This window comes from Meriones unguiculatus, chromosome 11 (genome assembly GCF_030254825.1).
Source record: "Meriones unguiculatus strain TT.TT164.6M chromosome 11, Bangor_MerUng_6.1, whole genome shotgun sequence".
NCBI classification, from domain to species: Eukaryota; Metazoa; Chordata; class Mammalia; order Rodentia; family Muridae; genus Meriones; species Meriones unguiculatus.
Window position 1 is genome coordinate 7,145,954 of NC_083359.1, and position 17,743 is coordinate 7,163,696.

A 17,743-nucleotide genomic window follows, 5' to 3' on the forward strand; every position below is an offset into this window, starting at 1 on the left:
AATCAAAGTAGTGACTGCTGACAGCCCCATTCAAAAATAATTCCAGAGGTTGGAGAGATGGCTCAGCCATTGAAAACACTGGCTGCTCTTATGGAGGACACTGTTTTGATTCCCAGCATCTACATGATAACAATTATATGTATCTCTAGTTCCAGGGAATCTAATGTCCTCTTATGGAGTCCTTGTTACATACATGATGTATATATATGCATGTAGCCAAAACACCCACATGTATAAGACAAAAAATACCTAAAAACAAACAGCATGTTATATCTTCCAGCATGTCCTGCTGGTGGGGTTGGTTGTCTTTGTTGTTTTGACTCTTTAATAAGAAATGGAGACTTTGCAATACTGAGTAATTCAGTTGGCTTTAACATTGCTGGCTAAGCAAATGCATAAATAAGATTGTTTCATCATTAGGGCAGAAGGAGATGGTAGAGTCCGAAGCATGTCATTAAAAAGAGGAGGTGAAAGCAGGCATGATATAAAGGCTTGAAATCCTAGCTCTTGCAAGGCTGAGGCAGGAGAACTGCTGCAAGTTTAAGGCCATCCTGGGCTATAGAGTAAAACTCTATCTCAGTGACCCTTCCTTCCCCAAAGAGGTTAAATGAAAACATGTTTCTCAGGTAAGCAAAGCTATCTAGCTAGATGAAGGCATGGAGTGCCACATAAACTAAGGGATATCGTTACATTGTTCACTATCATTCTCATCCCCAGACTCAATAGCATGTGGGAAGCCATAACCCTCATGGAGATGATGGACAACAGGGACATACCTAGAGCAGCTTCAGTTTCCTAGAAAACATCACAGATACAGAAGCATAGACAAGGGTCCCAAAAGAATGGACAAAGATTGGGTTGAGAAAATGGGGAGAGAGTCAAGTAATTAAGTGGGACTTCATAGACAAAGTGGGCATGAACAGAGGATACCAGATTGGTAAGACACCAAGGGGTAAATACTGGAGATTAGGTGGGAAACTGACAGTGGGCACTGTAACTGCATGTAAGAGATTTGCAACCTCAGTGGGAAGGTAAAAATAAAGGCAGAGGAGGCTAGTGGAAGAGACACATTTCCAGTGCTCTCTGCACTCATTGACTGTCATCCTCTTGATGTTGAACTTTTAATTAATGGCCTCATCAAGCAACAGAGGCCCAGGACTCTGAGAGGGACCAGGATTTATGAGTAGGTGCAGAAGGGCCAGCTCAGCCCTTGGAGGACCCCATACTGTTGAGGCCAAAGCTGCTGCTATTCTTGTATTTCATGTTATCAGAGGGAGGAAGAAAGCTTCTTCCATGGGGAAGCTTTAAACCAGCACAGTTGAAGGTTGGGACATTTTCTAGTAATGAAAGCACTTGTGTGACAGAGGCACCTGCACCTTCCTAGGTGTTGACATTGGGCATACTCATTGCTTCCTGAGAACTGAAGCTGACAACAGTTGTTCAAGGTAGACTACAATATTTCTCCAGGATCCAGCAGCCAAAGGTGAACATCCTTGGGTATGTTCATTTGGAAAGGTCAGTAGAGTCAGGAACCAAAGATCAGTCCCACCAGCAACATGAGGTTGGAAAAGGCACTAAGCAGAGATGCACACATGGAAATAGGAGGTGGGAAGGGAGGCAAAGGAGCCATTGCATCATTCCCAACAAAGACAAGATTCCAGGGCTGACAGACACTCCAAGTGTACTGTAAACTGACACTGAGAGACGCCCGGAGCACATGGACTATAGTTTGCCAGCACGTGAAGTGACAAAAGCTGATACCGCCTCCTCAAGTTCCGCCCAGCAGAGCTAAGCAAGGACTGAAGCTTCTCACACCCAGTTCTCAAAAGCACTAGATTACCGCACCCAGACATGCGGGGAGAAAAAAAAGGACTCAAGAGATTGTGTTCCCCATTGACTGTGACTTTTTATTTGACAGTAAAACCAGGGGGAAAGAAGTTGTTGAGTATGTGGCTATTAAAAGAATACCAGCAGCATATGGAAACTAAACTAAAATAACTGAGTTATTGCCCCAAACATACTTATATTGCCTAATATCTCACAATGGCTCCAGATATTAGAAGCAATTTTTACTTTTAGTTTTGTTACCTCCCAGAACAGCTAAACTTCATTATGTTATCACTTCATTAAAGATGTTGCAGTCTCATGATTTCCCCAGACCCAGCTTTTGCCAGGCCTTAAAGGGAAGGCCCGCCATCTCACGACTCCATTATATAACAAACAAGCCCATATTTTCCTATTCATGTTCTCCTCCCACATGGCTGAGACTGAATACAGATGTGTCTACGTGTTGATGATGATGTTTCAAGGGCCAGGGATACTACAGTAACACTGATGTTTCCCAAAGTGGCTTGAGGTTCGGATGGTGAAGTCCTATTCTTCTTTGATGCTGTAGAATTGAAGTGAATTTTTAGAGAGGTTTGCAAAGGACACTTGCCCTATTTTTTAGAACCATGGCTGCTTTCTTCTGGATCTACGATAAGAAAACACAACATTCTGGGTGTCTGTGCTTTGAGGCCACAGGACTTTCCCTGCCCCCTATGCTATTGCCTGAGGCATGGCAACTGAATCACATCTGTCTGGATTGAGTCATGAAGGAGAAAGAGGGGTATTTCTTTATCTCTGGCACTCTGTTCTGTCATAAGACAAGAAATACTATCATGACATTACATACACAAATTGAAACTATAATATTTGACCTTGAGAATGCCTGTTTTGTTGGGTCATTTCCCCCCCCCCCCCCCCGCCTGAAGTTTACCGATTCTACTTCAAGGAAATGTGATTATCCATTTGGGAGAAACTGCTGTAGAGACTGTAACTGTGAAAGCCCCGTTCCGTTCTCTTTAATACTTCTCCTGACAAAGGGCATCAAATGTGGATCTCCTCACTACAAGTTTCAACAGAAATGCCGCAAGAGTGGCTGACGGACTATTAGACAAGCACCAGAACAAATGTGACATCGATGCTTGGCTCCTAGAGACACACTGACCTTATGACTGACTGACTATTAAGCCAGGAACCTCAGCATGATGGGTGTCTTGGTTGGCACCATTCTTTGTCTGGAAGGTTCATCTGGGAAGTACAGGATATTTACTACCATTGACATCTACCCTTGAGATAGCAGTAGCTCTTACCTCTGGGCACAACAAAAATGGCCTCTGGACATCACCATGGAATGGTAAGCAATCTCTTGTTGAGGACCAGACTCTTAACTCTTAATTTCCTCATCTATAAAGCAATGCTATGAGAGTGGAGAGTTGCTGTTTACAGTAAAATGATATTATTTAATTTTTGAAAGGTTCTGTGTGTGTGCAAGCACACGCATACACACACACACACACACACACACACACACACACACACACAACTTCCAGAGGGTAAAAGAGCACATTGGATCACCTGGACTGGACTTACAAGTGTTAGTGCTCAGTGATTTTCAGTGTTAGTGCTCAGGTCCTCTGAAAGAGCAGTAATTGCTCTCAGCTTCCGAAGGGGGTATCTGCACTGTGACTATTTTCCAGAACCATTTGTGGGTGATGGGTTTCACTTAGATATGACTCATCTGGCATAACAGACAAGGATGTTGGGAGAAACTCATCCCATTGACAGCTGTAAAATTGGGAGTTTGGTATTTACAGGCGCATCCGTGTTTCTAAGCCCTCTATTTGAATGCAAGATGGAAATCTGAACCACCTCATCATTGTAGTTATTTTAAGGTTGAAGATCCTACAAAAAAAATTAGAGTGTAATTAACTCTTGTAGAATAATAAACATTTATTTTCTAGAAGCTTATTAACCCTGGTATTGGAATAAAATCAATGGCCCTCAGGTGCTGAGTAATATTCTTTTATGCTATACCCATGCTCCAGGAAAAAAAAAAAAAAGGTTTCAGCCTGGAGCTGCTGTCCTAGACAATGCTGCAGACCAAAGAAAAGCTCAGGGGTGATGGGCGTGGCTTTGCGGAGAAGGCTTTAAGGAAGGAGAGGCCAAGAGTTCCACCTGAGATCAAAGCCTGCTGTTTGGAGTAGCTAAAAGGACAGCATAAGGGACAGGCAAATTCCATTCACAGCGGGAGTGAGCTCTGCACACTGAAACTGAGCGAGACAGAGAGAGCCTCAGTCTTGCTCCTTACACAGATTCAAATCCTTAGACACCTTTAGGGACTCTCAGCAGTTTGAAAGTTTGCCTGGAGGACTCTCCATTCCTTTCTTAAATAGTATGAACAAAAACATCTACTTGCAAGAGATCCTTCACACTCAATTTTGTTCATTTATTATCTCTTCCATGGGAAAAGAAGGTTACCGAGTGCCGCTGTTAGATACAATTCTGATTTTTTTTTTTTTTTTTGTGCAAGCCGCTTTTGCACAATGGCAGGCAGAGAGAGGAATACAACCGATTCAGAAGCGCACACAGAACAAATTAAAAGATGAGCAGGGTTTCAAATGAGTCTCTGGCGGCTGCTGGTGATGACTCATCCTGACTGAAAACAGACTGTGGCACTGAACACTGAGGGCGCAGACGTGAAGGAGACAAAGTGGAAAGAGCAACCTGAGTTTAGGGCATAATTCCCATAAATGAAATATCAACAAATAAACCTGAAGATGACAAAATATAGGGAAACTTAAAATGATGTTTTCACTTCATTTTAACCCCGTATTAGTTTTCTTAAGAGATTCGTGTACATCCTTGAGGGAGCATCTGCGATAAACCCACAGCCATCCAGCATATTATAAAATAATCTTTAGTTTTCTTGATTGACAGCAGAGAAAAGCAGGACATTGTTTTAGTATACTAGAGTATCTGGCCCTTTAAATTTCAGTAGATAAAGAAAATATTGATGGAATAGAAAATGTGTTCTTGTTGGTCTTAAACATGTGATAAAATGTCACTGACAGAGTAATTATGAACGTTTTATATGATCAGCGCATATGTGCTCCTTGCTAAACCAATTTAATTCCCATTAATGCTAATCTTGTTAATATCCACTCAGAGCAAGGAGTGCTCTTAATAAAGTATTGATTCATTTGAGCCATTTAGACAGAGGATGGGAGGTAGGAGCAGAGGAGAAGCCAGCGTTCCACCCACAACCATGTTTCTTAGAATATTTTCCAAACATTAATGAGCATCAGGCAATAATTCATACGAGAAGGAAACGGGAGTGGGGAGAATGTGGGTAAAGAGAGTGTTAGGCCTCAGTCTGGGAAAACTGGAGGATCAGGGAAGGAGCCTCAGTTAGGCCTCAGTCTGGGAAAACTGGAGGATCAGGGAAGGAGCTGAGGTCAGACATGAGATACTACAAAGGAAGGCAGATTCTGTTTCTAAAACAAGGAAAATGGAATTCGTATTTGTAAGTTCTAATTGAAGAGACCTTTTTCTTAAAAAAAAAAGTCATATCAACAAGCAGTAAGCACTACTCTCCCATACTCTTAGCTGTATCTGTTCATCTTCCTTCAAAAGAAGAATTCTGTTATTTCTCTAACTCAAATGACCAGCCCACAGGTCAGATTTCCCTGTCTCAGCATGCTTTGATCAGCCAAGAGGCAAGAGCTTGTGTCCCCATCTCAGTGACTTCCTTGAATACGGCTACGTAATGAAGCTGGGCGCCTAGGCCGGCCTGGAACTCAGATAGACCCGCCTGCCGCCCTGTCAGGATCACTCCGGAGCGTCTTCTAAAGCCCCAGGTGTCTTATGCCCCACCCCCCGGGGTGGGGAGGGAAGGTGGGATGTTGTCATAAAATAGAGGAAAAGTGGCAGGCAGGATTTTGCCCAGGATCCACCATTCAGCTTTAAGGTAAGACATTCAACCTCCCTGAGACTCAGTTTCCTCTATCTCTAAAACAGAAAATGATGATCCCTGTAAAGACAAGGGAAACCTGCCCTGTGCATACGCAGAGTATCACTAACTGATAAGTGACTTATGGGAAAAGTGACCAGGAGAGAGAGAGAAAAGCGGAAGGCCAGGTATCAAAGTCTATCAGGTTTCTGTACTTGACAAAAAGAGAGGTTCACCCTGGGGATTTTCTTAAAACAGGTTAGTGGGTACTGGCGCTGATTTAGCCTTTCTGAATGAGTATTCAGAACGTAAACACACTGAAGAGATGAGGCTCCTTTTCCACTGTGCACATGTTTGGTGCTGGCTATCCACGGGGACCAGAGAGGGGTGGAATACTGCAACACATACTTAATACACAAACATTCAACCGTCTTTTCTCTACCGACTGGTACAAAAATATATTATACTTTTATATATATATTTTTTCCTTTTTAAATTATATCTGCTATCCATCCCAGCCGAAGTCGCGGCCGGTCATCTGGTAGAACTTGCGGTTGAAGGGCCGGTAAAAGTCACGCAGCTGCCGCAGCACCTCGCGCGCGATGGCGGGGTGCGCGCGGCCCTTGGTCTTGCCCAGGCAGTGCGGCTTGCCGCTGCCCTCCGCCTTCTTGAGGCACGGGAAGCCCTTGGTCTGGTTGAAGTAGAAGTGCTTGTCGGTGATGATGCGCTTGAGGCCCAGGAAATCCTGCACGCGGCGCAGCTCGCCGGCCGGGTCGCTGACCAGCCGCTCCCCGCTCACGAAGAGCATCTGGCGCAGCGGGAAGTGGCGCAGCCAGGGCTCCAGGTGCTTGGCGTACAGGCCGATCTGGATGGCGCTCCAGGACGTGTCGATGAGGCCCGCGCTGCGGTTGCGGAACGTCAGGCTCTCGAAGCTGGGGATGTCCGGCCGCTTGGACAGCGTCTGCGTGTAGTCCGAGATGGCCCTGGTCACCGGGTCGCGCACCACCACGATGAGCTTGGTGTCCTTGGACATGGCCGAGATGCGCGCGGGGGCCTCCCGGGTCACGAAGTAGCTGGGCGTCTTCTCCATGGTGATCTGTCCCTCGAGGGTTCTGGGCATCAGGTCCCTGCGGGAGGCAGGAAGGCACGTTAGAGCCTGGAGAGTAAGCCAAGTCCCCTTCTGGACCCCCGGAGCTGAAGAAGCCCCCCATCTGGGTTCTTCCCTGTGGGTTGCAGTTGCGGCTCGCTGACTTCCTGAATGTCTGATGGCGGTGACTGCTCAGCATTCCTTGAGCATGGGCCTCAGCACAGTCATTGCCCCTGTCATTCTGCTTTTGTGTCAATTAATCAATACACCTCAAGAGCTACAAAAATGCCCCCGACACAGGATAAAGGCTCTGTTACTGTTATTCTTCTACAATACTCAAAGTCGGTGTGTTGCGAAGGTGAATTACATCTTTACAAACACAATTACAGTGCTTTCAAATGGCTGGTGCCATACTGTTTGCGCCTATCCCAAGTCTTTGCCCTCCACACAGAAGCTATCAATTTCTCTCAAAAGGGATTCCCTCAATAACAAAGGGATTCTTTTTAAGGATTGATTTTACTTTTTAATTATGCGGCTCTGTGGGGTTTGCGGGCATGAATGCAGGTGCTTCTGGTGACCAGAAGAGGGCGTCAGATCTCCTGGAGCTGGAGTTGGAGACGACTGTAAGCCTCCTGAGCTGGGAGCCGAACTCCGGTCCCCAGAAAGAGCAGCAGCAGGTGCTCTGAGCACTTAGCCAGCTCTCCAGCCCCTCTTCTTAAGCATCATTTCAAAATGAACATTTCTCATGTCAGTGATTTACTTCTCCCTAGTTCCAGTTGCCTGCCTCCAAGAACAGTCCAGAAATATTGCACAGAAATTTCAGGAATAAACAAAGCATAGCTTTTAAATTGCACGCCATCCCTGACAGCATTGTGAAAGCCCCCCATCCCCTGCTCTCCCTCTCTCTGTCTAGGACACGGATCATTCCTCTGTCCACTCCATCCATGTTGTATACACTATCTGTCCGCTAGTCACTTAGTGGCTAACTCGGAAAGCGAATCAGCTGTCACATTTCCAAAGTTCCTGTGCGATGGAGGCCCTAAAGGAAAAGTGACAGGGCGTCAGGGCACAGCACATAGAAGCAAACATTAATGCTGCAGTTGTTTGCAAAAGGTACAGGGCATGTAGGGAAAACAAAGGTAGCACATAGCACATAGGTCTGATATTAGCCTGGATTTCAGACTCCCCCACTGGGACTCTTAGGGTAGGGTAGAGGGACAGGCCTCATGAGTACAGAGGAAATGACTTTTCTGTAACACAAAATATATTCGTGTACAGCTCCTGGGGTTCAATCTTGTAATGGTTAGAAATGACCCGATTACCATCTTCTAAAAGCCTTGGTTTCTTTTCTATTCCCTTGGAGTCTGAAGGAAATCACTTCCATCCAGGCCTGAGAATGTCTGTGTTGGAGGCAGAAAGGATGGTGTGGTCTCTGGGGGCTTTCCTCTGTCCTGTATGTGTGCAGCTCTGCGCTAAACTTCTGTCTTGTCTCCTGTTGACTTGGGGGCAATTATAATTCTTCTAAAACCCATCTAGTGTGTACTCACGGCTCTGCCTCCATTTCCTGGCCCACTTTGTGCTTTCTGCCTTTCTTTATTCCTTCTTGGCTAAACCCCCTTTCCTGATTCTCCAGTTTGCATTTTAGCTTCTTAATAATGCCCCGTCCCTTTTTAAGCTGTGCTTTTTTGGTCCCTTCCAATGGGTTGAATTACATGCTTTTTTTCCTTCTTCTTCTTCCAATCCATCTTAAGTCATAAAGCCACTTTACTTTTTAAGACTCACTTTTCAAGTGGGGATTGATGTGAAGTACCAGCATTCAACTCATCATCTGTCAATACCTATCAGTTACACCGAAGAGTCCTGCTTTCCCTTTAGATGCAAACATCATCATCCTCGTCTGCATTTATTTTTAATTTTAATGACTGTTTTGTTTTCATAAATTTGTGGTATCTATTTTTCATTCATTCTGAAAGGATCCACTTTGTGCTGGGTGCCTCTCCCACTAACTGCCCCAGCTACACTGCTTGCTAAGTACACATTAAGCGGGAAGCATCAAACGTAAAAGATGAAAAGATGTCAAGTGAAATCTCAGGCATCTCCTATCTCCTTCAAGAATGCATAACAATGGCCAGTTTCATTTATGAGCTCCCCCATCTCCACCCGGCCCCCTCTCCTCCCTAACCATGCCACCTGGATTGCTTTAAAGCCAATTGGCAGACATCCTCTCAATTGCTTTGCAAGTCTTTGTGCTCCCTAGTGGCTTATTTCTGGCACACACTCCTCAGACTTTGAGATGCCTAGTGCTTTAACCATGCCTCTGCTTATACGATGGAGGCTTCCCCCCATGTTTGTCACTTTGGAAGTTTTAATCAAGTGATTTTACTCTTCTTTGAGGGGAGAAGGCTAGTTGTACATTTGATCTATGGTGCTCAGCTCCCTATATTTAACTTTAAAAGATTTTTACAATTTATTGTATACAAGGATATACCACATTAACCCTCTCTTGGATACACCTTAAGATCTGGCTGTAGGAGAGCACAGCTCAGAATGAGCAACACAATTGAGATGCCTTTCCTCACCTGTGCATGCCAGGTTCTCTGAGGAGTCAGCTAGACCAACCTGCTTCCAGAACGAAAAACGCTCTTGATCGGCACAAGCTGGGAAACCTGGCCAGAGATGGTTGGAATTTCCCAGTAAAAGAAATGTGATTAAATTTATGTTGGGCTTTAAGCAAACAGCAAACCCTCTGACAAGGTAAGGAGTGTCTGCTGACTTGAAAACACAGAGATGGGTTCCTGCCTTCTTGTCTATAATCTTTATATAACTACTTTACTTAACATTTTGCCCTGAATCTGAAGAGAGAGCAGACTGCCCTCGGTAGTTCCTGCCTGGCCTGTCTCTGGGAGCAAATAGACCCCTAGGAAACTTTCTCAGATTTCTACAGATTGTGCTTGGCCAAAACAAATGCAACTAAACCTCACAAAAAGAATCCATATTTTAGAAAGTCTACCCCAAATAGGTACTTTGAAAGAGACAGCCCAAAGAGGACTTTCCAAAAAAGTCACCCTTGTCACCTTCTGTCACTCATAGGATAGGGAAATCTGGTTAGAGTGGGAGCAGAGAATTGCTAAACCATGAATAGTAGTCTAAGATCAAGAGCTCTGGAGACTGATTGCAAAGCGTGTATGTGAGTAATATTCCTGAACCTAATAACACAGAGACAGTAAACTTTTTGCTAAGCACAGTACAGCAACTTTTTTTTTTAAGCGCTCAAGAAGGAACAAAGGATGGATCTATCTAGACTATATTTTTCATACCTAAGTACTCAAAGGGCATGTGGTTTCATTTTCTTCTTGCTGGACCAAAGGGAAATAATATAATTTTTGACAGTTTGTAGAGCTGATCTGAAATTAGAAAATGGGGTTTGTGGCTTATCCCTTGTAAATGCTGAGGGAGAGGCTGGTGAGTGGGGTAGGGGAGGAGCTGTAACCTAACTTTCCGAAGCTCAGTTTATTCATCTCTAGGGAAAAGTCAAGCCTCCCAAATCTGGCCTGTAAAGGACTGCTAGTGTGACTCTGCTGTGAAGAACATACCACTGGATGCTCTGAAGGAGGTGATGGTCAGTGACCTGACTCAATGGCAGAAGGACCCCTCCCCCAACAGTCCCTAGAACAGAACTCCAAATAAAACCAGAATTTCATTTTCTGACATGACTCTGGGGTACCCAGCATTGGCTCACTGGGTGAACAGATATTAAGGATGCCAGCCTTGAAGGTCAAAAGCTGGTCACTGCCTTTGGAAAGACATTGACTGGTTGTATTGGAAGAGGTGAACACAGTCTGTAAGTGGATTCTGTGACTTCCCACAAGGGGCCATCATGCCAGAAAGAACAATTCATCAGAGCTTGTGTCTGATTCAGAAATCATGCCACCCTCATGTCTGAGCTGATCTCTCACCAGGCAATCTCTCTGAGTAATTTCTGTGGATAGAGTTGTTCCTGTAGCTGTCTATAGTGCAGGAAATGATAGAGCCAAACAGGCACCAGGACAGACAGGCTAAGCAGATTGTTTTTTGTTTTTTTTTTCTACCAAAGTCAATGGTCAAGACAACAGTTGATGGTGGAGGTATTAGAATGAACTGGCAGGCTTTCCCTCTTCACACTGAGGAGGGGACACCCTCGCCTTTGTGTTGGGCATCATGGATATAAGAATCGGGATGTCCTGTTGAATTGGGTGGCCAACGCTTCGCCATGGTCTGCATACAGACGCCTGTGTAACTGGAGAGTCATCTAGAAAGAGTGGTCCAGTCACTCAGCAACCATGTTCAGCATCCATGTAATACGAACAAGAAGGTGCAAGAGGGCCCATGTGTTTAGTCATTCTTAGTAATTTGGGCCCTTTCTCCTGGATCCTCACTGTCCCCATACCATCTTCTCGAGCCCCATCTACCCTGTGTAATTGCTACCAACCATTCTCTAGAAGTAGCTTCAAAGGAATGAATGAGTGGATAAATATTTCTCTCCTATTTCTTTTTAATAAATTGCATTTATTGATCTTGATTGATCACCTCTTGCTATACACAAGAATCAATCCCAAATTGCTTATAGATATAAGCAGGATGGGAATTTACAGTGATTAATGATTATGATTAATGATATGAAGGAGGAAAAATGTTTAGCGTGTATTGAGGAAATAAATTATTGAACTGATTAGTTGGAATAAATGAAAAGTGAAGATGTTTATCAAATGATACCATCAAGTGGTGTAAAGAGGAAAACTCCAGAGTGAGAGAAAATGTCTTCAAAATGCATGTCTGTCAAAAGCCATTTCTGTAATATATAAAGAACTCCAAGTCAGTAAGTTAAATAAAAAAAAGTACACAGAATGAAAGAAAAATGAATGAAAACTTTGACTAGCCATTTTGTACAAAACACAGCATTCAATACTCAATTAACTCTTGAGAAATCATTACAATTATTTATTTATCAGGGAAGTGGGAATTAAAACCTTGTATCGATATCATAACGTGACTCACCCACACTCACAACTAGAGTGAACGTGACCAAGGTTTCCAAGTGTGGGCGAGGATACACAATAGCTGGCCTCTTGCTGGTGCAGAGCAAGCTGACACCACGATTCCAAAGCTGGCTTGGCACCATTTACCAGAGCTGAGCACAGGTCCCACAGCAACCAGCAATATTGATATTGCACAGCTGTTCATCCGTGTTGTCATAACCATGGCAGACTCAAATGCTCGTGAAAAACCAGGACACACACCCAACACAGAGCAATCAGAATGGAGATGGCTTCACATCGGCCATTCACACCTGCCCGTGAATGAGCCCACATTCACAGCCAGCCAGGGCACTGCATCTGCTGATGTTCCCCCAGAGGCCCGGGCTTGAAAATACTTGGTCCTCAGTTGGTGTCTCTGTTGGTTGTGCTGTTTCATCACAGCTACAGAGGAGTAGCTATTTCCAGCTTCCTCCAGGAAAAGGTGGTGATCAGAGCTGGTAAAGCGCTTGCCACAAGAGCATGGTTCAGATCCCCAGCAAACACATAAGAAGTCAGACACGGCACTGTGTGTCTGTAATCCTGGCACGGGGGAGGCAGAGACAAGGGGATCCTCGGGGCCCAGTGGCCAGCCTGTTCAGCTGAATCATTGAACTCCAGGTTTGGCCAAGTTCAATGACAGACCCTGTCTCAAAATCATGACGTGGAGAAGCAATTTGGAGAAGACAGAAGACACCTGACACCAGCCTTTGGCCTCCACATGTATGAGTGTGCCTCCCCTCATGACTGCACATGAGCTTACACACACACAGAGAGAGAGAGAGAGAGAGAGAGAGGGAGAGAGAGAGAGAGAGAGAGAGAACAAAAAAGAAAACAAATAAACAAGAAATGCCTGTGTACAGGTAGAGGTAAAAACAGTTGTTGCCCCTAGGAGAATCACTGTGAGGAAGAACAAAAGCTTTTAAAAAGATGGAATGCACCTGTCTGCTTGCTCCTTACACAGTGCATCCACTTTGTGGAAATCTGTGGTGGAGCTGTACACTCCTATTTGTGAGGCTTTATGTATTTAAGTTATAGCTGAATAAATATTTTACTATGCTTATAAAATATAAATGGCCAGTTTCCCTCAAGGCTCCGAAAAAAGCGTGTGTTTCAGAAAGCCCAAACAAAACAAAATCCCTTTTGCCAAACCAGTCACATCTCTGAATTGTAAAGGAAAAGGAGTGGGGCTCAGCTATGTGGGATTTGGGGATCCCGCTCATGACCACTTTCCCCTTACCCCAGATAAGCCTTAAGAACAGGAGCTCCAAACCTCTGTCCTCACACGGATGCCCATTCCCACAACTGGGGCACAGGAGTGGGCCTTGCCATAGAGAAGATGTTCAAGAATCAAGATGCAGGGAGGAGTTTTCTGAAGACAGTCTTGCAAGTGGTGCTTGCAAAATATGTTGGAAATAACATTCTCAGTTTATCATTGCAAATCTGTAAGAGAGAGGAAATGGGCCTATGATTTTCTCATGTTAATTAATATGTTATAATAATTACATATAATTATAGCTAATATATTATATCACAATACTAATATAGAAAATATATACTAATAATAACACCTAGATGGTGATAGGTAGTCCTTTCTGTGTTCTGGATTTGTTCTATTCCTATTGCATCAGATAAGAAGCCAGAAATGAAAGAGGCTCAGAAAAGGAATTCACAAATAAGAACTTAAAACAACAGCTTGCACAACTACTGGAGAAAATGAGAACCCAAGAGAGAGGTGCAGAACACCATGGAAGACTCAGGAAGGCCTGGGATCTGGACTTAAGACAGATGAGATGAAGGACTTGTATGCCTACATGAATGGGTGGCCATTTGCCTCTAGACCAGTGGTTCTCAATCTGTTGCTTGTGAGTGACCCAAATTTGGGGGGATTGAATGAGCCTGTCACAAGTTTCACCTAAGATCACCAGAAAACACAGATATCTAAATTATGATTCATCACAGGAGCAAAATTATAGTTATGAAGTAGCAACAAAGATAATTTTATGGTTGAGGATCACCATACTATGATGAACTACGTTAAAAGGTCACACAGCATTAGGAAGGTTGAGAACCACTTCTTTAAGACTGACAAGATAATCGATGACGTGGAAATGACTGGAACCAGGGTCCAGGTTAGAAAAGAAGGCACGTGGATGAGTGCTTTAGAAAGCCCTCCCAGTGAGCTCCAAGTTTGAGGAGCTTAGTATTGATGGTGGGAAGGACAGAGGAGGAGGAGAAGTAAGAGTCACGTTTAGAGCAGGGAAATGAGGATGCTAGAGATGATTTATGTGGGGGTGACAAGGAAGTTACCAAAGAGGATTACAAAGGTTTAAAGGAAGAAAAGGATGAAGACTTTACAAACTAGCAAGTTGGTGGGGGTGTGGGGGTGGCAATCCTTTCCAGGCCACAAAATGGAAACACGTGTGTAGTCTTCTATTTAATGGAGTTGAATTACTTGTGAAAATGTGGTTATTTCTTCCCAAGAACCCAGAGGTGGATAGTATTGGTGGCAGTGGTGTTGAGAGACATGGCTGCTTCACGACCAGGTGAAGGCAATCGGTACGGCTTCATAGGAAACTCGCAACTGAGGGAAGCAATACAGATTTCAGCCACATTCTGCAATGAATAAGCTGTGTGACAGGCAAGTCACTGTAGTTCTTCGGGCCTCCCTTTCTTTATCACCAAAACACGATTGATTCCATGTATGGTGCAGGATGCTAATTTGTCTAACTTTATGCTCTGAATAAAGCTGGGCAACAGAGAGACCAAGGAGTCTAGACCTGAGTGCCTAATTCCATTTGATAAAAGTTTGTGGCAGAGAAGACCCACTTGTAGCCGTGCTTCCTTGAAATGAGATGGCAGAGTTACAAGATGAAGTTTGCAGACCAGGCTGTTAAAACTAACAGATCCAGGGCAGCCAGAGTTCAGGCCTTGGGAAGAACCGTGTAAGGGGGAAGACGACAGACACTTAAGGAGCATTTACCACAGTCTGAGGTGGAGACATCAACCCTCTGGTCTCAACCACCAGAGCAGCTAAGAATCTGAATTTTAGTCTCAGAAGACAGAGGGGTAGCATGATTTGCCCAGCGATAGTTATGACTAACAAGAGCAGAATAAAATTCCAGGTCTCTCTCATGTCAGAGAGCATGTTCTTTCAACCCTTCCAAACACTCAGGCAGCATCAGTTTGACTCCTTCGAGTAGCATCACTGGCCATCTTGGACGTTGTGGCTAAATGCTTAATTATTAAACATTTCCTCCCTTCATCTTGGCATGTAAATTGCCTGTCCCTGAATCTTGAAACAGGAAATAGACCGTTATCCTGTTTTCCAAAAGCTGTTCTCTATGGGAAAAGCCTAGCTGCAAGGGGAAGTCCCGGGTTGCAACACAAGGACGATTTACCTTGAGGGATCAATAAATCTGGCAGTTTGCATGTGCATGCTCTCAGTCTGTCTAGCATGTCTATTTCTGCAAGCCTCCAGCAGCCGAGAATGCCAGGAAGGACTTTCTCTCTGGATGTCTGCAGGTAGTCCCTGGAGATCCCTAACCGTGTGTGTCTGAGAAGGGAGGAAACCACATAGAATTGGGAGCTGTCAGCTTGCTGTCTCCGGGGCCAAGGCTCACTCATGTTAATATTTCTTTTCCTGCTGCTGTGATGTGAGACCCCTCTCAAACCGTGACTTGTAAGCCTGGAAAGGAAACCTCCCCTCTGCTAATGTTTAAGTTGGCTTCTGAGGGAGAGGGAGACTGATGTTATGAATCAGCTCCCACACTGAGCAAACCTGTATGGGCCATTCTAATAATTGTACCATCCGAGAGAGAAGTTACATGTTAAATTGAGAGTCTGGGATTCTATCCGTGCTGTAAATGGTCAGCGCCTTCCAAGACTATAATGATCAAAGGACATCAGGGAATGGAAGTGATTCTGACTGACCCCAGGATTCATGATCCACCATGCATCAGAGTTTATTTTCAGAACAAAACTCCAGGGAAGTAGAGAAGATGGAGGATTCTTGATTACTCATTTGGAGAAACTTGGGAAAGGCAAAATACACATCCATGGTCATCGAATAGCAGAGAGCCACCTTGAAAGGAAAGGAGAAGAGGTATCTTGGACCCTGAGCTTAAAGAATGACCCTGCCTGCAGATGCTGGGAATCTCCCAGTGAACCTCCTTTATCACAATATTCACTGAGGATCTAAAACACTGGTTCTCAACGTGGGGGGTCATGACCCCCACGGGGGTCACATATCCTGCATGTCAGATATTTACATTATGATCCATAGCAGTAGAAAAATGATAGTGATGGAGTAGCAAAAGGGGAACTTTATGGTTGGGGACCAATGTAACATGAAGGGCTGTATTCAAGGGTCAAAGCATTAGGAATGTTGAAGAGTACTAGCTATACCAGATTCCCACAAGTGTCATGGTCCCTCTATGAACCTAATTCTCCTTCACTGGGGACTGATGTAGTCATAATCCTCAGATGACAGTTCCAGCTCTGTCTATGCTGTCCCAGATGCTGCTCCAAGGTGCCGAGTGACTCCTGGGGACCAAGGGTCCTCCTGTCCGTCTGTAAAACAATCAGAATCTAAGAAACCATGTGGAGGCGTAGGGATATGTCACCTCGGCCCTCCACCGAGGCTGAGGCTACAAGGTTCCAGACATTGCCTTACCCAACCCGCAGCTCTCCTCCCTGTAGCTGCTGCCTCCCACCCTCCATGTGGGCAAACACTACCAGGTGTGTTGGAGTTTAGGAATGGAGACTCCCGAGGGCATGAATAAAAAACACAACTAGGCAACCACAGGGGAAGAGAGCAGAGACTGCAGACTTAAGACTTCAGTTCGTATAAGCGCCCAATCGTAGTGAATGTTTAAGAGAAAATAAAACCATTTTACACTCTGCGAAGCTTCAGTTCATCTGAAATATCCAAATTATGTGATGCTCAGAAGTGCAAAGATTCAAGAAAATTCACGCCCAGCCTCCTCTTTAGAAACTTTTGAATGCACATTTTAGACAAATGACTGAACAAGTGAAGTTAAATGTTCTTGAGTGAGTCTGTGTATTTCTTGAAGGAAGTCTGTGTATTTTTTTTTAAAAAAAGGCTAGGAACGTCTAAAATCAGAACAGAATGAAAGTCATACAAAACCACACTTAATATAGTTAGAATGGCGACAAGTCACAGAAATAAAGCAGAACCACACATTGCACGGTCCCTGGAACCAAAGCAGGAAATTCACAACCCTGAGGGATGTTCATGTTTATGAGCAACTGACAGACAGACAGACAAACTAAGAGTTCATGGCTAGATAGCAGATATCCAGATCCAAAGAAAAGGGGACAAATCTTCGAAAGACCCGAAAATGTCCCACTTCTGTCTCCTGAGAAGTTCCATGGAACTGGAGTGCTGGGAGGGTGGGGGCTGAGAAAGTTCCTAAGCCCTCCAGTGCCCTCCTGCCAAGCTCAGTTCTACAGTTTTCATGACACAAACCTGGCTGAGATTCTGTGTGTCTTACCCCTTCGTCCCCTACCCTATCTTACTTCATTTTGCCTCAGTTCTAAGATACATTTTAGGCAGAGCATGGCCACTCTGACCTTGGTTCCTGAAGAGTAAAACTCGTCACTGTGCACCCAAGAATACGCCGGAACAAGATAGCTATAAATCAGACACCGTTTAACCACAGAGGGGAAATTCCCCCAATGGCGTGGAAGCAGGAAGATTCTGTCCTCTGTGGGTCTTCTGGGCGTCTGTCTTAGGGGAGATCCCGCTCTCTTCAGCTTACTTGGTGCTTTAAATCAACCGCTTAGAAGAGGAAAGTGGAACTTTCTAAT

General features: G+C 44.5%; 1 protein-coding gene across 1 annotated transcript in view; it reads right to left on the reverse strand.

Annotated features, from left to right (window-relative positions):
* Positions 1–4,249: 4,249 nt before the first annotated feature.
* Positions 4,250–17,743, reverse strand: part of Hs3st3a1 (heparan sulfate-glucosamine 3-sulfotransferase 3A1) — an 88,895-nt gene continuing 75,401 nt past the window's right edge. Inside the window, exon 2 of the mRNA XM_060363505.1 lies at positions 4,250–6,900. Within this exon, the coding sequence (XP_060219488.1) occupies positions 6,279–6,900 (622 nt within the window). The 3' untranslated portion in view covers positions 4,250–6,278. The remainder of the gene's footprint in view (positions 6,901–17,743) is intronic.